General features: G+C 40.0%; 1 protein-coding gene across 5 annotated transcripts in view; it reads right to left on the minus strand.

Moving 5' to 3' along the window:
* The window catches only part of ECM2 (extracellular matrix protein 2), an 84999-nt gene that overhangs the window by 25401 nt on the left and 40047 nt on the right, over window positions 1-19551 (minus strand). For all 5 annotated transcript variants that reach the window (XM_053721184.1, XM_053721180.1, XM_053721179.1 and 2 more), the window contains 4 exons: window positions 14648-14763; window positions 4803-4938; window positions 1633-1790; window positions 484-623 (listed from right to left, as the gene is read on the minus strand). In XM_053721184.1, coding sequence (XP_053577159.1) covers window positions 484-623; window positions 1633-1790; window positions 4803-4938; window positions 14648-14763 — 550 coding nt within the window. The remainder of the gene's footprint in view (window positions 1-483; window positions 624-1632; window positions 1791-4802; window positions 4939-14647; window positions 14764-19551) is intronic.

A 19551-nucleotide genomic window follows, 5' to 3' on the forward strand; every position in this document is an offset into this window, starting at 1 on the left:
TGTTTTTTTTCCATTTTTCCTCATATTTTATAATTTTTTTATAGTAAATTATAAGATATGATGAAAATAATGGTATCTTTAGAAAGTGCATTTAATGGCGAGAAAACGGTATATAATATGTGTGGGTACAGTAAATGAGCAAGAGGAAAATTACAGCTAAACACAAACACCCCAAAAATGTAAAAATAGCCTTGGTCCCAAACGGACAGAAAATGGAAAAGTGATGTGGTCATTAAGGCGTTAAAATGACATGCTCTATCTGAATCATGAAAGCAATAGGTTGGGTTTCATGTGCCCGTAAGTGAAATGGAAGATCGTGTGCAGTTTATGCATTAGCAAGTAGAGAAAAGCACATCAAGCTGCTGAAGGAGAACGTTGCTTAATAAGGTATTGTTATTATAAACATTTATTCTGCTGGCTGACTTGTAACACCCAGAGCAGGTGCCAGCTATTTCAGCATCTGGTAGTCTGCAAGCTACTTACTCATGCAAGATCCAAGCCAGAGGAGCTATTCGTGCCTCATCAATCTTGTTGTGCCTTAATACCACAGTGTTTAGCCGGGTAGTGTGATTAAATGAGGTCTCTGATATCTCCTCAATCTCATTGTTTTCAAGATGGAGTTCCTGGAAAAGTACAAGGCAGAACAAATGGAATGGAGATACATAATATATAGTGCAGCAGAGTGAGAATTTAGTTCCATAGAATACACATTCTTCCCCAATAGGCAGATCATATAGGTTTCATTTACATACAGAATATTCACACATTAACACACTGGTCCACACTAGAAAAGGCATTTGCATGTGAGTAGGACTGTGTTCTTTATTTTAAAGGGACATCAACACCTTGTAATTGCAAAACTTGTGTGGAGTGGAGCAATATTTAACACTCCCGCTGGTGCGCTTACTCCGCTAGAAGTAAGCTTTTTGTGTGCATCGGATAGAGCTCTTATTACAAGTTGAAAGTAAAAAGTTTTTGCTCATGAGCTAACCCGAGGCACCCAATAAGCCGAAGTTACAATTTCGTCAATGGAGAAAAATAATTGGGGGAAAAACCACCCTACCCACTCGGAAAACCCAACATGAAAATATGAATATTTCACATTCCAATGTTCTTCACATAGCAGACTATGTTCTATTAATTCATAAACACGTTTCTACATATACTTGATGGTATTTTGGTACAATATATATCTATACCTATGTATATATATATATATATATATATATATATATATATGTAGATAAATACAGATATATATATATATATATAGAGAGAGAGAGAGAGGAATATCTATTTATAAATACATAGGGGCCGATTTATTAATGTGCGGGCGGACATGATCCGCTGTTGGCATTTATCATTGCACAAGCAATGCTTGTGCAAGGCGGCCCCTGCACATTAATGGCCAATTGGCCGCTAGCAGGTGGTGTCAATCATCCCGATCGTATCCGCTGATTCTTAACTTAAGTTTCCGGAAGGCTTGCGCGGAAACAGCAGCATATGCTGCTTCTTAAATCGGCCCCTAAGAATACTTTCTGCTATGTGCAGAACATTGGAATGTGAAATTTTTACAGTAAATACAAAGTATATTATTTTTGTAGATTACAGACCACTCATACAGCATTTTACCTCAATAGATGCTGGAAGTCCTTGTGGTATGGTCCGGAATGTGTTCCTGCCTAGTCGCAGATAAGATAAGTGTTCAAGTGGTTTGAATGCTAAGGGGCTGACATTACCTTCATTGAGGTGATTGCCTTCCAGTTCCAAGGTTACCAAGTTCTTAAGATCTGAAGTATAAAAACCATGAGATAACATTATAAGTAAAGGCAAGCAACTGGCGCAGTTCCTTATTTGGCCCCAGTGCTATCAGGATTTGCAGCACGACATATTAATGGGAAATACATACACACCTATATACATTGTGTTTATGCAATGTGGAAAGTATTGATTTGGTCATTTGATATTGACTATTTGACAAATACCATGTCGCATGGATAGGGCCAATGCCCAGGGTTATATTTTCACTCTTTACACTTGGAGATCCCAAGTGCCCACATTCTACATTCTATATCTTGCAACAGAGCGTCTACCCATGTGACTCATCCGTATGGCTACCCATTTAAGTTATAAGAAGCTTGTTGATATAGCTTGTTTGTTTGTGTTGTAATCGAACAAGTATGTTCCTCAATATATGTATATATTTCAGTTTGTTACACATCTGATATAGTTAATTCTTTTGTGTGATAATCTCACACTTACAGTATATTCCTTAGTCTGTGTATATATTTCAGTTTGTTACACATGTGATATGGTTCATTCTTTAGTGTGATAATCTCACACTTATGTTACTTAGTCTGTGCATATATTTCAGTTTTTGACATGTGATATGGGTCATTGTTTTGTTGGATAATCTCACACGTATGTTCCTTAGTCTGAACCATATCACATGTCAAAAACTGAAATATTTGCACATTCTTTTGTGGGATAATCTCACACGTATGTTCCTTAGTCTGTGTGTATATTTCAGTTTGTGACACGTGATATTATCATTCATTCTTTTGTGTGATAATGTCACAAATATGTTCCTTAGTCTTTGTGCATATTTCAGTTTGCGACACATCTGATATAGTTCATTCTTTTGTGTGATAATCTCACAAGTATGTCCCTTAGTCTGTGTGTATATTTCAGTTTGTGACGCATGTGATATGGTTCATTCTTTTGTGTGATAATCTCACACGTATGTTCCTTAGTCTGTGCGTATATTTCAGGTTGTGACACGTGATATGGTTTATTCTTTTGTGTGATAATCTCACACGTATGTTCCTTAGTCTGTGTGTATATTTCAGTTTGTGACACATCTGATATAGTTCATTCTTTTGTGTGATAATCTCACACGTATGTTCCTTAGTCTGTGAGTATATTTCAGTTTGTGACATGTGTGATATGGTTTATTCTTTGTGTGTGATAATCTCACATGTATGTTCCTTAGTCTGTGTGTATATTTAATTTTGTGACACATGATATTGTTCATTCTTTTGTGTGATAATCTCACAAGTATGCTCCTTAGTCTGTGTGTATATTTCAGTTTGTGACACGTGATATGGTTCATTCTTTTGTGTGATAATCTCACATGTATGTTCCTGTCTATGTGTATATTTCAGTTTGTGACACGTGATATGGTTCATTCTTTTGTGTGATAATCTCACATGTATGTTCCTGTCTATGTGTATATTTCAGTTTGTGACACGTGATATGGTTCATTCTTTTGTGTGATAATCTCACAAGTATGTCCCTTAGTCTGTGTGTATATTTCAGTTTGTGACGTGATGTGGTTCATTCTTCTGTATGATAATCTCACACGTATGTTCCTTAGTCTGTGTGTATATTTCAGTTTGTGACATGTGTGATATGGTTCCTTCTTTTGTGTGATTATTTCACACTTATGTTCCTTATTCTGTGCATATTTTTCAGTTTGTGACACGTGTGATATGGTTAATTCTTTTCTGTGATAATCTCACACGTATGTTACTTAGTCTGTGTATATTTCAGTTTGTGACAAGTGTGATATGGTTCATTCTTTTCTGTGATAATCTCACACGTATGTTACTTAGTCTGTGTATATTTCAGTTTGTGACACGTGTGATATGGTTCATTCTTTTGTGTGATAATCTCACACGTATGTTACTTAGTCTGTGTATATTTCAGTTTGTGACAAGTGTGATATGGTTAATTCTTTTGTGTGATAATCTCACACGTATGTTACTTAGTCTGTGTATATTTCAGTTTGTGACAAGTGTGATATGGTTCATTCTTTTGTGTGATAATCTCACACGTATGTTACTTAGTCTGTGTATATTTCAGTTTGTGACAAGTGTGATATGGTTCATTCTTTTGTGTGATAATCTCACACGTATGTTCCTTAGTCTGTGTATATTTCAGTTTGTGACAAGTGTGATATGGTTAATTCTTTTGTGTGATAATCTCACACGTATGTTCCTTAGTCTGTGTATATTTCAGTTTGTGACAAGTGTGATACGGTTCATTCTTTTGTGTGATAATCTCACACGTATGTTCCTTAGTCTGTGTATATTTCAGTTTGTGACAAGTGTGATATGGTTAATTCTTTTCTGTGATAATCTCACACGTATGTTACTTAGTCTGTGTATATTTCAGTTTGTGACAAGTGTGATATGGTTCATTCTTTTCTGTGATAATCTCACACGTATGTTACTTAGTCTGTGTATATATTTCAGTTTGTGACAAGTGTGATATGGTTCATTCTTTTGTGTGATAATCTCACACGTATGTTCCTTAGTCTGTGTATATTTCAGTTTGTGACAAGTGTGATATGGTTCATTCTTTTGTGTGATAATCTCACACGTATGTTCCTTAGTCTGTGTATATTTCAGTTTGTGACAAGTGTGATATGGTTCATTCTTTTGTGTGATAATCTCACACGTATGTTCCTTAGTCTGTGTATATTTCAGTTTGTGACACGTGTGATATGGTTCATTCTTTTGTGTGATAATCTCACACGTATGTTACTTAGTCTGTGTATATTTCAGTTTGTGACACATGTGATATGGTTCATTCTTTTGTGTGATAATCTCACACGTATGTTCCTTAGTATGTGCATATATTTCAGTTTGTGATACATACAGTGCTATATCTTGTTAAGTCACTGTTCATATAGTTATATAGACATATGTGTATATATATAATGCAATGTCCTCTCATTGATATGTGTCATTTTCGGAAAAAAATTATCTTTCCTTTTCTAAATAATGTTCCAAAAGTACCTTGTAAACTGTTTTTCTCAAGTCCACCAAGTTTATTTTCATTCATTTTCAGTTCCTCCAGAGTTGATGGTAATTCAGTTGGTATCTGGACCAGGAGGTTCCCATCCAAATACAGACGTTTCAAATTCCTCATTGACTGTAAAGCAAAACAGACTAATGTTCACTGGCTTAACATGTCTCTTAGATGGTCGGATTAAATTACAGAATTTCACTGGAGTTTGATGGTTTAGTGAGTTTCTCTGAGAAGTTTGTCACTGATTTAATTTTTTTTGCTTTAGAAATGCCACAAACCACATTATATATCGTGTTGCTGGGGCTGTAGCTCAAGTAAAATGCAGTTCATTAAAAGTGCACTCTTTATTAATATTTCAGTTCTGTTTAGACAAAGAGACAGGGTAAAACGCTGGAAGAAAGAAATCTAGCAAAAGCTCCTGGAGTCTTCTTAAACGGAGCAACTAGTTTCCATCTTAATATGGGGAGAGTCCACGGCTTCATTCCATACTTGTGGGAATACAGAACCTGGCCACCAGGAGGAGGCAAAGACACCCCAGCCAAAAGCTTAAATACCTCCCCCACTCTCCTCATCCCCAGTCATTCTTTGCCTTTCGTCACAGGAGGATGGCAGAGAAGTGTCAGAAGATTCGGAGTAGTCTCTTATGGAGGGTAGTACTCTTCATCATGGGACTGTAGTTTAAGTAGTCTTGTCAGCCTCTCAGTGAGAGCATTGACAAAGGTTAGGGTCTGGAGATGCAGGGAGAGTCTTTCCGCAAAAAAGAACACAAGAATGAGCGAGTGCGCTTCTTTGACTAATTTCAACACTGCTAAACACCCTAAAAATACATTTGTTCCTCCACAAATGTTTCAAAGACGATAAATCGATGGACAATATAGGGGAGCGCTACAAATGCTGGTTGAAATTATCTGTAACTATTAATTATAGTGTAACAACCTTATAATAGTTGGTGATAAAAGTTGAAGTTTTGTTTATTATTCTTTTGAATTATACTCTATGTGAAAATAAAATGAGGTGTCTTATAAAAATTCAAGTGTAATATAAAGTTGTTGATTTCAAGTGTATCAATTGTTTCTTTCTTATTTAAGAATATGGTACCTTAAGTTTCTAGTAATAAGAAAAAATGGTGTGTTTCTAGTGAAAAGAATATAAAGATGGTGTGTTTTTTGTATTGCGTGACCAAAAGAAAGAAATAATATAGAATTATTTTTTTTACTAATGTTTAGTTAAAAGTTTAAGTAACACTTTAAAGTATTAGATCTCTACGTTAAAATCGACAATGAGCAAAAATGTTTAATTTACATTTGATTAAAACATATATTAAGACAATATGCTACCGTGGAAAGATTGGCTCAACCTATAGTTTAACTTTGTTGCAATATATAGCAACTGTATAGCAATACATTAACTTTATTGCGCAACCTATAGTTTAACTTGCGATATATGACAATAATGTGTTGTTAGGTTAAGTGATTGATAATTAGTTGTATCGATATATAGTAACTCTGTATTTTGTTTTGTACTTCAACAATGTAAATGCTGATAATTTACAACACCAAAAAATTACAACAAAAATAACTTAAAAGCTTGAGCTATTTAAAATCAAAAGATATAGGCAAATATATCTATATCACACTGCAGTGTATATAAAAGCATGTTAATTTTTTAAAAAGTGCTTTAATTTTTTTTTAAAAGGCAAACTTTGACTTCTAATGGTGTTGGTTGGTCAAACGGCTGTAAGTGTACAAGTCTTGTATGTGAAGAAGCTGTTGCTTAGTATCCTGTATCTCTAGCTCTATGCTTGTGAGTGGAGTAGAGTCCAGACCGGATTTTCCGGGTCGTGATGTGTATTGGGTCACTAGTAGTGACGATTAGGACAGCTACACGCTGATAGGGCAGATTGAGTATGCCCTAATGTTTTCAATGTAGCAGTGATGTTGATCCTTGTATTTAAAGATGGTAACAATCCTTATGGATAATGGTAGTAGTTATAATCCAAAAACACAGTTCTGTGCCATACTAAAAGATCGATTAGTGGTTTTACTTGGTTGTCTCAAGATGTGTAAAACCAGTGTTGGTCCGGATTGAGCTGTAAAATTGGAATATTGATATGAGTGCTATTAGTAAGAGCTGAAATCCCAGGAGGAGGTGGGTTCTTTCCTTTTGTAATTACCTGAATAGTAAATAAATGCTACTGCGGTAATAGAATCTTATGACCGTTAGTCCAAGAAAGTAAGGAAATAGAGATAGTATCCAGTGGCCTTTATCAAGATCAAGGAGAGTCTTTCCGCAAAAACCATCCAGACTCTTATTAACAGCTCCTAAGCAATCGGTGTTGACGAGTTTCACTGCCTGCTTCTATCACTCAAGTCCATGTTAGGTGCGATGCTGCAAGACTGTCAAACTTGAGAGGCTATGTGTCTGTTCTACAGCGTTGATTCCGGTAAGATCGGTAATTTCATACTCGTATGATATGATTCCGGTAAGATCGGTAATTTCATACTCATATGATACGTAAGAAGACAGGGTCACAGTGTGAATCCTTTATCTGTATGGAATCAAGGGTTAATATCTCCGGAAGGAGATTATTGAACAGGGGGTATTTATACATGATTTGCTTTATTATGCTTTAAGCTGCAACATCTATGAGATGAGGCTCTGGCAGATGTGAGAACTTTCAGGTTTTACTTTCGTTTTTGGATAACTGCGCAGCCTGTTAGTTTGGCGCACTTTTCTCCTGCAGCAGGAGTGGTCCTGCATGGCTCTCCATGTGACCTGGTGTGGCCTCATTAACTTCCTCTTTCCTGACCGTGCGGTTTACAGGAGAAGAAGCAGTTACTCTGTGGGGCCTTGGTCATAGGAGGTGGTGAGTGCCCCAGCCATTGGGGGTATAAAGGTGCCATTTTTTTTTTTTATATAGTCCATTTTCAAAGTGCAAGCATTGGAGGACTCTGATGCGTTAGAGGGTACTCCCTCCTTACCAAGATCTAATACCTTTTTTTATTGTGAGGAGGCTACGGTATACCCGCCTGCTTAATTATGTTCCACATGCCTTGATAAAGTAATTATATCTAAAAAGACCAAGATGTTTAATACCACTGAGCCGTCCACCTCTGAGGCAACCAGTCGAGAGACTCGCTCTCTTGGTGGCTCTGTCCAGATTGCCTGTCCCAGGGGATATCCTTCTTGAGACCATCCTGGGAAATTGTGACTACGGACGCAAGTCTATCAGAATGGGGAGTTGTTTGGGGTGCCAGGAAGGCACTGGGCCGGTGGTCTCGAGAGGAATCTCTCCTCCCGATCAACATTTTGGAACTTCGAGCAATCTTCAACGCTCTGAAGGCTTGGCCTCTTCTGGGTTTGTCCCAGTTTATCAGATTCCAATTGGACAATTTTACCTTGGTGGCTTACATCAACCATCAAGGGGGAACGAGAAGCTCCCTAGCCATGAGGGAGGTATCTCGGATTCTGGAATGGGCGGAGGCCCACAACTGTTCGCTGTCAGCGATCCACATTCCGGGTGTGGACAACTGGGAAGCAGACTTTCTCAGCAGACAATCGTTTTATCCGGGGGAATGGTCTCTCCATCCCGAAGTGTTTGCGGAGATTTGCAACAGATGGGGGCCGCCGGAGATAGATTTCATGGCGTCCAGACTTAATACCAAGCTACCCAAATACGGGTCGCGATCAAAGGATCCGCAGGCAGAACTGATAGATGCCTTAGCAGTGCCCTGGGGATTCAAACTAATCTACATTTTTCCACCGTTGCCACTTCTACCTCGGGTAGTGGCCCGCATCAAGCAGGAGCAAGTCTCGAATATTCTAATTGCTCCATCCTGGCCGCGAAGGATGTGGTTTGCGGACCTGGTGGAGATGTCATCATCTCCTCCATGGAGGTTACCCTGTCGCAGGGATCTACTGGAACAGGGTCTTTTTGTTCATCAAAATCTAGATTCTCTGAGGCTGACTGCGTGGACATTGAACGCTTAGTCCTAGCCAAGAGAGGTTTCTCTGAGAGTGTGATTGATACTCGCATTCAAGCTAGAAAGCTGGTCACCTGTCGCATCTATCATAAGGTGTGGAGGACCTACTTATTCTGGTGTGAAGAACGTGGATTCCCCCTGCATAAGGTCACGGTATCCAGGATTCTTTATTTTCTCCAAGACGGCTTGGAAAAGGGATTGGATTGATTAGTTCCTTAAAGGGACAGATTTTGGCTCTATCTGTGTTGTTACACAAGAGGCTGGCTGAGCTTCCTGATATACAGTCGTTTGTTCAGGCTCTGTCTAGAATCAGGCCTGTGTTTAGACATTCCGCTCCTCCTTGGAGTTTAAATTTGGTTCTTAAGGTTTTGCAGGGGGCTCCGTTTGAACCCATGCATTCGGTTGACATTTAATTACTGTCTTGGAAGGTTCTTTTTCTACTGGCTATTGCTTCGGCACGCAGAGTTTCTGAAATGGCGGCCTTGTAATGTGAGCCTCCTTACCTAGTTTTTCTTGCTGATAAGGCTGTTCTTCATACTGGGTTGGGATTTCTCCCTAAGGTTGTGTCTGATCACAACATCAATCAGGAGATTGTGGTTCCTTCCCTGTGTCCTAATCCTTCTTCTTATTGGAAAGAATGATTACTTTATAATTTGAATGTGGTACAGGCTTTGAAATTCTGTCTTCAGGCTACGAAGGATTTCAGACAGATTTTGTCATTGTTTGTTGTCTATTCTGGGAAGCGTAGAGGACAGAAGGCTTCTTCCACTTCCCTATCTTTTTGGTTGAGGAGCATTATCCGCTTAGCATATGAAACAGTGGGACATAAACCTCCTCAAAGGATTACGGCTCATTCAACTAAGGCTGTGGCTTCATCTTGGGCCTTCAATAATGAGGAGTCTATGGAGCAGATTTGTAGGGAGGCTACCTGGTCCTCCTTACATACTTTTTCAAAGTTTTACAAATTTGACATTTTTGCTTTGGCTGAAGCAGCTTTTGGGAGAAAGGTTTTGCAGGTTGTGGTGCCCTCAGAATAGGGTCCGCCTCTCTTTATACCCTCCCGTTTTTCATTCAGTGCCCTCTAGAGCTTGAGTATACTGTTCCCACAAGTAAGGAATGAAGCCATGGACTCTCCTCATATTAAGATGGAAAACATAAATTATGCTTACATGATAATTTCCTTTCCATCTGTATGAGGAGCGTCCATGGCCCCCGCTCGTTTTCATTGTTGGGCGGACCAACATTTTTTTTTGTTTATTCTTCTGGCACTATATATTCCCTGACATTTCTCCTACTATTCCTTGTTCCCTCGGCAGAATGACTGGGGGATGAGGGAAGGGGGGGAGGTATTTAAGTCTGGGGTGTCTTTGCCTCCTCCTGGTGGCCAGATTTTGTATGAAGGAATGAAGCAGTGGACTCTCCTCATACAAATGGAAAGGAAATTATCAGGTAAGAATAATTTATGTTTTTTTCTACGGCTGGTTATTGCTACTGGGCGCTCAGAAATTTAACCAGAGTTCAGATCTTTGGTTAGTTTTCTAAAAGTGCACCAAATGCACTAGGCAGTTTTGGGGCTTTAAAGTTGGTGGGAGTGGGGTGTTAGAAAAAAAACAGCACTGAAAAGTGCCTTAACACTGTGATCTATGTTAACTGTGTGTTCCCTGTAAATATACATGTATATGCTTATATACATATATATTTATGTGTTAATATGTGTATATACACATATTAACACATAAATATGTATCAGTAAATACATATTTATTTAAAAATGCTGCAATCGCTGTGCGACTTACCCCCTTTGCGGCACTCTGTGTCGTTTCTGATGGCATCAGAATGAGGATCCCATTAAGATTAATTAATTTTTGTTTGCCATTGTTACCACCATTATTAAATTATCAAGCCATAAAAATGAAGCCTGTAATTGTATTATATATATATATATATTAATCAGAATGCTAGGTAATCATGAGTAGTGTTGCTTGTATAAAAATGTGTAAATGCACAATACATGTGCCCAGATGTAGAATGTTTTTCATTTTCTGCAATAAGATTTTTTATAGTAGAACATTTTCTTTAGGTAATTTTAAAATAAAATTTAATTTTAAATTCAGTGCTTACACTAAAGCACCAGCTCAACTGCAATGTGTTGATTAAATGGAGACTAAAGGAAGTTGTATAATATATTGCAGCAGTTAAAAATTGTATTGCAAATTAGCTGCATAGAATAAAAGACATTTTGTTAAGTTTTTAAAATGTCTTTTGAATAAATTTGTTTCCTTTGCTCTTGGTCTCACATCACATCATTATAAGGTAAAATGTACTAATAAAAAGGGTGCATTGCTTACAAGAGCATCTTACATTCAGGACTCATGGGAAAAGCTAGGGTGCGTGGTTGAAAAAAAATCACTGAGAGACAGTTATCAATCAATGTGCTACCGCTTTCTAGAGCCACTCCATATCTGACTTTTTTCTCTTCAAAGAGTGCATCACTCTGGCTACACTGTGTTAAGCAAATTTACACAGTGCAGCCAGACTGCAGCGCTGTTTGAAGAGAACAGCCTGATGTGAAGCAGCGCTGCAAAGCGAAAGCGCTAAGAGTTCCTGCACGTGTCCGATTCTTTCTGCAGACATGCTGCATTGTCTTCAATGGCATTTCGGATCAAATCATGTTCTGCCTTGTGCTTCATATTTAACAGCATTACAGCAATCTTTATATTTCATGCCTTTAAATGAACAGTGTACTCAAGCAAGCAGCAGATTAGAGTTCATTATATTTAAAGCTTTGAAATGGGCTGGGCTTTCTCTGCCACCCCACTGGGAGGTTAGTTCCTTCTGATGCCTCTTGTTTATGTAGCAATTACATACAGTAAGGCAATGTAATGCACTACAGCAGTTAAAATGGATTATTGGAAAAACATTAAAGGGGAGAACAATTTACAGTACACTAACACAAAATAGCTTGTGAGAACAGGGTCCTGTATATAGAAGACAACATTAAACATTCAGGATATTCCTGCTAATGGCCAGGAATAAAGACTACATCATTTCAAAGTTAAATAGATATAGACAGCATTGATTTTTCCCACTCCATCCAGTTTGGACACACACAGTGTTCTTACCCTAATAGTCTTTTCATCAACCAACCTAATTCTATACAAGAGGGATGTCCCAGCTCACTCTGTAGAGGTATAATCTAGTGCCAAGCTTTGCAAGAGGGCAGTTTCATGCCTGGGGACAGCTGAAGAAAGGAGAAACTGTAGAATTGTACTTATTTTTAACTAAATGAAGATTAAAGGCACAGTCTAGACCCAATATTTATTCTTTATTATTTATTGTTACAGACCAGACAAGCATCTTGCAATGGGTCCCACATAGGGTTGCCACCTTTTGCCCAGCCGATTCCTGGACACTTTGAATGTGGGCGTGGCTGGGGGGCGTGGTGAGGGTGTGACTGGGGGCATGGTGGTGGTGGTGTGGCTTCACACGGCCTTAATAAAATATATTTTACCATTTTGTGTGTGTGAAGTGTTGGTGTGCTGCCTGTCAGTGTGTGAAGTATCAGTGAGCTGTCTGTCAATGTGAGTGAAGTGTCAGTGAGCTGCCTGTCACTGTGTGTGTGTGTGTGAAGTGTCAGTGAGCTGCCTGTCAGTGTGTGTGTGTAGTGTCAGTGAGCTGCCTCTCAGTGTGAGTGAAGTGTCAGTGAGATGCCTGTCAGTGTGAGTGAAGTGTCAGTGAGCTGCCTGTCAGTGTGTGTGTGTGAGAAGTGTCAGTGAGCTGCCTGTCACTGTGTGTGTGAAGTGTCAGTGAGCTGCCTGTCACTGTGTGTGTGAAGTGTCAGTGAGCTGCCTGTCAGTGTGATTGAAGTGTCAGTGAGCTGCCTGTCAGTGTGAGTGAAGTGTCAGTGAGTGAAGTGTCAGTGAGCTGCCTGTCAGTGTGTGTGTGTGTGAGAGAAGTGTCAGTGAGCTGCCTGTCACTGTGTGTGTGAAGTGTCAGTGAGCTGCCTGTCACTGTGTGTGTGTGAGAAGTGTCAGTGAGCTGCCTGTCACTGTGTGTGTGTGTGAAGTGTCAGTGAGCTGCCTGTCAGTGTGAGTGAAGTGTCAGTGAGCTGCCTGTCAGTGTGTGTGTGAAGTGTCAGTGTGTGTGAAGTGTCAGTGAGCTGCCTGTCAGTGTGTGTGAAGTGTCAGTGTGTGTGAAGTGTCAGTGAGCTGCCTGTCAGTGTGTGTGAAGTGTCAGTGAGCTGCGCCTGTCAGTTTGTGTGAAGTGTCAGTGAGCCGCGCCTGTCAGTGTGTGTGAGAAGTGTCAGTGAGCTGTCTGTCAGTGTGTGTGAAGTGTCAGTGAGCTGCGCCTGTCAGTGTGTGTGTGTGAGAAGTGTCAGTGAGCTGTCTGTCAGTGTGTGTGTGAAGTGTCAGTGAGCTGCGCCTGTCAGTGTGTGTGTGTGTGAGAAGTGTCAGTGAGCTGTCTGTCAGTGTGTGTGAAGTGTCAGTGAGCTGCGCCTGTCAGTGTGTGTGTGTGTGAGAAGTGTCAGTGAGCTGTCTGTCAGTGTGTGTGTGTGTGTGAGAAGTGTCAGTGAGCTGTCTGTCAGTGTGTGTGTGTGTGTGAGAAGTGTCAGTGAGCTGTCTGTTAATTCTATCTAGGCTTGCTTCAGGGAGATAATATACTTTACAATATCACAATTAGCTCCTTTAATGACAGAGAGCGCAGCCTGCAACACAATACAAATCAATGTGATGCAGCATGTCCTGGCAGTCAAGGGGTTATCCCATCTTTTGAGGCCGAGTGCGGTTACCTTAGTCTCCCTGTCAGCTGGCAGATCCGAGTCCTCCTCCATGTTAGCAGCACAACAGTAAAACCCACGGGCATTGCTCACGGCTCCGGTATTTAGAAAGTGTTGCAGCGGGAAAAAACTAACTAGCAGAAGTCTCTGGCCAGCAGTAACTATGTCACCAGTCTCCAGTAGTTTGGTATCCGCCACCATTTTTGTTAAGGGCAAAATGTGTGACGCGCGTATAGCTGTGACTCTGTGAGTTTCCCTCACATTCTCCCTAGTTTCCCTCACATTGCCCTGCCGGCCCAGCCACCAAAGTTTTTTTTTTAAAAATCAAAAATTGTTGTGTGTGAGTGATAGGGAAGCTGGGCATTGGAGCCTAGTTCCGGGACACAGGACATACAGTCCCAGACCGGGACTGTCCCGGTGATACCAGGGCAGGTGGCAACTCTAGTCCCACATCTATAAGCTTATAAAATGTACATGAAACTTAAATAATCATTGTTTGTTAGCTGCAGAAAATAGCCGCCAAGCTCCGCCCGCACAGGTTTCTTCTTGTCCAGTGAGCTGTTGTATGACATTTTAGCAGTGCACGTTTAATATTTTGCAGTTAGCTATTTCAAATTGCACATGCACAAATCAGCGTGTGCAAGTAGGAAAGCTTATTTAATTGTCTATTGTGATTGGAGAAACTTAACATACCAAAATATACCTGCAATAGGTGGGTGGAGCTTGGCAGCCATTTTCGACTCCTAACAAACGATGAATATTTAAATGTTTCATGTACTTCTTACAAGCTTATAGATGTGGGACCAGTTGCAGGATGCTTCTCTTCTATGTAACAATAAGTAATCAAAATAATGTATTGGGTCTAGACTGTCCCTTTAATATGGTTAGTCTCACTTTGCAGAGGATAGGTGAATAGGCTCTTTATCTAGGGAGATTCTATGTAACGATAGACCAGACTTCAATTAATTTACTCTCTGTTCCAGTGTACAGCCAATGTTAAATACAATCTAAATGATGTCACTATTGCACACTGGATTTATTTGGATCTATTTTTTATTCAGTGGTCATTTACCTTAAACGCTTCTATGTCTATTCCAGTAGACATAATTTTATTCTTGCTAAGATCAATTCTCTCTAGGTTAGGCATACCATTGAACGCACCTTTTGGTATTGAAGTGATAAAATTTCCTATAATTAAAAAAACAAACACATTAAAACAAATGATTGCTCCGCTGCTGTATTCTTTTGATGACAACATTTTTATTTTGCACTGTGTGCATTCTGATATATTTTTTGTTGTTGTTTTATTGTACCAAATCACTTCTTTTGTTTCCAGAACAAAATCATCAAAATTTAAGAGAACAAATAATTTATAATACATTGTTCTGCAGTATGACTTTTTAAAATCTTATACTTTTGGAGAGTATTTTATAATTAATTTTCTAATTCTACAATTTTAAAGGGCCAAATACCCAAATGTTTAAACACTTGAAAGTGATGCAGTATAGCTGTAAAAAGCTGACTAGAAAATATCTCCTGAACATCTCTATGTAAAAAAGAAAAATATTTTACTTCAAAAGTTCCTCAGTAGCCACATCCCATTGTAAAGGACTTCTAAGCAACAAATCAGTATGTCTATCCCGGGACAGCGGAAGGAGCGAGCTTATGTGCACTCTCATCTTATTTCTCTATTCAGTGTAAGGAAGTTTACTATGAAATCTCATGAGATCAAAGTAAAAGAGTTCATGACCTCAGCACTGCTGATGCTGATTGGCTGCTGTTCATTTCTTCATTTTTTTATTTTTTTTTACCTGCAGCTGGGAGCAGCTGAAGTATAACTTTTTACACAAAACCAACTCTGCTGAGCTGAGGAGATTGTGAGGTAAAATATCTTCCTGTTTTACATAGAGATGCTCAGGTGATATTTTGCTGCCAGGTGTTTACAGCTATACTGCATCAGTTTCAAGTGATTTAGCATATGAGTATTATGTCCCTTTAAGGGACATGAAACCTAAACGTTTTCTTTTATTATTTAGATACAGAATACATTTTTAAACCACTTTCCAATTTACTTCTATAATCAGTTTCTCCAACATTGGTGTGTCCGGTCCACGGCGTCATCCTTACTTGTGGGAATATCTCTTCCCCAACAGGAAATGGCAAAGAGTCCCAGCAAAGCTGGCCATATAGTCCCTCCTAGGCTCCGCCCACCCCAGTCATTCTCTTTGCCGTTGCACAGGCAACATCTCCACGGAGATGGTTAAGAGTTTTTTTGGTGTTTAAATGTAGTTTTTTATTCTTCTATCAAGTGTTTGTTATTTTAAAATAGTGCTGGTATGTACTATTTACTCTGAAACAGAAAAGGATGAAGATTTCTGTTTGTGAGAGGAAGATGATTTTAGCAGACAGTAACTAAAATAGATTGCTGTTTCCACATAGGACTGTTGAGATGAAGTAACTTCAGTTGGGGGAAACAGTTAGCAGACTTTTCTGCTTAAGGTATGACTAGCCATATTTCTAACAAGACCGTGTAATGCTGGAAGGCTGTCATTTCCCCTCATGGGGACCGGTAAGCCATTTTCTTAGTTTCAAACAGAATAAAGGGCTTAATATGGGCTATAAAACTGGTAGACACTTTTATGGGCAAAATCGATTGCTTTATTTGGGCATTGTATTCATGTTTATGCTGATAATTCACATTTATAAACTTGGGGAACGTTTATTAAACGGCAGGCACTATGTTAGACACCTTTTCCAGTCAGGGGGCCTTCCTAGTTGTAGGCTGAGCCTCATTTTCGCGCCATTACTGCGCAGTTGTTTTTTGAGAGCAGGACATGCAGATGCATGTGTGAGGATCTGAAAGTTGCTGGAAAAGTTTCTAGAAGGCGTCACTTGGTATCGTATTCCCCTCTGGGCTTGGTTAGGTCTCAGCAAAGGCTATAGCTGGGACTGTATAGGGGTTAAATTTGTAAACGGCTCCGGTTCCGTTATTTTAAGGGTTAAAGCTCTGAAATTTGGTGTGCAATACTCTTAATGCTTTAAGACACTGTGGTGAAATTTTGGTAATTTTTGAACAATTCCTTCATACTTTTTCACATATTCAGTAATAAAGTGTTTTCTGTTTAAAATTTAAAGAGACAGTAACGGTTTTGTTTTAAAACGTTTTTTGTGCTTTATTGACAAGTTTAAGCCTGTTTAACATGTCTGTGCCTTCGGATAAGCTATGTTCTATATGTATGAAAGCCAATGTGTCTCCCCATTTAAATTTGTGTGATAATTGTGCCATAGCGTCCAAACAAAGTAAGGACAGTACTGCCACAGATAATGAAATTGCCCAAGATGATTCCTCAGATGAGGGGAGTAAATATGATACTACATCATCTCCTACTGTGTCTACACCAGTTTTGCCCACGCAGGAGGCCCCTAGTACATCTAGCGCGCCAATGCTTATTACCATGCAACAATTAACGGCTGTAATGGATAACTCCATAGCAAATATTTTATCCAAAATGCCTACATATCAGAGAAAGCGCGATTGCTCCGTTTTAAACACTGAAGAGCAGGAGGGCGCTGATGATAATTGTTCTGTCATACCCTCACACCAATCTGAAGTGGCCATGAGGGAGGTTTTGTCAGATGGGGAAATTTCAGATTCAGGAAAAATTTCTCAACAAGCTGAACCTGATGTTGTGACATTTAAATTTAAATTAGAATATCTCCGCGCACTGCTTAAGGAGGTGTTATCTACTCTGGATGATTGTGACAACTTGGTCATTCCAGAGAAATTATGCAAGATGGACAAGTTCCTAGAGGTTCCGGTGCACCCCGACGCTTTTCCTATACCCAAGCGGGTGGCGGACATAGTGAATAAGGAGTGGGAAAAGCCCGGCATACCTTTTGTTCTCCCCCCTATATTTAAGAAATTATTTCCTATGGTCGACCCCAGAAAGGACTTATGGCAGACAGTCCCTAAGGTCGAGGGGGCAGTTTCTACTCTAAACAAACGCACTACTATTCCTATCGAGGATAGTTGTGCTTTCAAAGATCCTATGGATAAAAAATTGGAGGGTTTGCTTAAAAAGATTTTTGTACAGCAAGGTTACCTTCTACAACCCATTTCGTGCATTGTTCCTGTCACTACAGCAGCGTGGTTCTGGTTCGAGGAACTAGAAAAGTCGCTCAGTAGAGAGACTCCATATGAGGAGGTTATGGACAGAGTTCACGCACTTAAGTTGGCTAACTCTTTTATTTTAGATGCCGCTTTGCAATTAGCTAGATTAGCGGCGAAAAATTCAGGGTTTGCAATCGTGGCGCGCAGAGCGCTTTGGCTAAAGTCTTGGTCAGCGGATGTGTCATCCAAGACAAAATTGCTTAACATCCCTTTCAAAGGTAAAACTCTATTTGGACCAGAATTGAAAGAGATTATTTCAGACATCACTGGGGGAAAGGGCCACGCCCTTCCACAAGATAGGCCTTTCAAGGCCAAGAATAAGTCTAATTTTCGTTCCTTTCGCAATTTCAGGAACGGACCGGCCTCTAATTCTGCATCCTCTAAGCAAGAGGGTAATGCCTCACAACCCAAACCAGCCTGGAAACCGATGCAAGGCTGGAACAAGGGTAAGCAGACCAAGAAGCCTGCTACCGCTAACAAAACAGCATGAAGGAGTAGCCCCCGATCCGGGACCGGATCTAGTAGGGGGCAGACTCTCTCTCTTTGCTCAGGCTTGGGCAAGAGATGTTGAGGATCCCTGGGCGCTAGAAATAGTTTCTCAGGGTTATCTCCTGGAATTCAGGGAACTACCCCCAAGGGGAAGGTTCCACATATCTCACTTATCCTCAAACCAAATAAAGAGACAGGCGTTCTTACATTGCGTAGAAGACCTGTTAAAGATGGGAGTGATACACCCAGTTCCAATAAAGGAACAAGGAATGGGATTTTATTCCAATCTGTTCGTAGTTCCCAAAAAAGAGGGAACTTTCAGACCAATTTTGGATTTGAAGATCCTAAACAAATTTCTCAGGGTACCATTGTTCAAGATGGAAACCATTCGAACGATTCTACCCTCTATCCAGGAAGGTCAATTTATGACTACCGTGGATCTAAAGGATGCGTACCTACATATTCCTATCCACAAAGAACATCATCAGTTCCTAAGGTTTGCCTTTCTGGACAAACATTACCAGTTTGTGGCCCTCCCATTCGGGTTAGCCACTGCTCCAAGGATTTTCACAAAGGTACTAGGGTCCCTTCTAGCGGTTCTAAGACCGAGGGGCATTGCAGTAGTACCTTACTTGGACGACATTCTAATACAAGCGTCGTCCCTGTCAAAAGCAAAGGCTCATACAGACATCGTTCTGGCCTTTCTCAGATCACACGGATGGAAGGTGAACATAGAAAAAAGTTCTCTGTCTCCGTCAACAAGAGTTCCCTTCTTGGGAACAATAATAGATTCCTTAGAAATGAGGATTTTTCTGACAGAGTCTTGACTTGTCAAGTTCTTCATTCTGTTCCACGTCCTTCCATAGCGCAGTGCATGGAAGTAGTAGGGTTGATGGTTGCAGCAATGGACATAGTTCCTTTTGCACGAATTCATCTAAGACCATTACAACTGTGCATGCTCAAACAGTGGAATGGGAACTATACAGACTTGTCTCCAATGATTCAAGTAGATCAGAAGACCAGAGATTCACTCCGTTGGTGGCTGACCCTGGACCATCTATCCCAGGGAATCAGCTTCCGCAGACCAGAGTGGGTCATTGTCACGACCGACGCCAGTCTAGTGGGCTGGGGCGCGGTCTGGGAATCCCTGAAAGCTCAGGGACTATGGTCTCGGGAAGAGTCTCTTCTCCCGATAAACATTCTGGAACTAAGAGCAATCTTCAATGCTCTCAGGGCTTGCCCTCAGCTTGCAAAGGCTAGATTCATAAGATTCCAATCAGACAACATGACGACCGTTGCGTATATCAATCATCAGG

The sequence above is a fragment of the Bombina bombina genome, chromosome 7, assembly GCF_027579735.1.
Source record: "Bombina bombina isolate aBomBom1 chromosome 7, aBomBom1.pri, whole genome shotgun sequence".
In the NCBI taxonomy this organism is placed as follows: domain Eukaryota; kingdom Metazoa; phylum Chordata; class Amphibia; order Anura; family Bombinatoridae; genus Bombina; species Bombina bombina.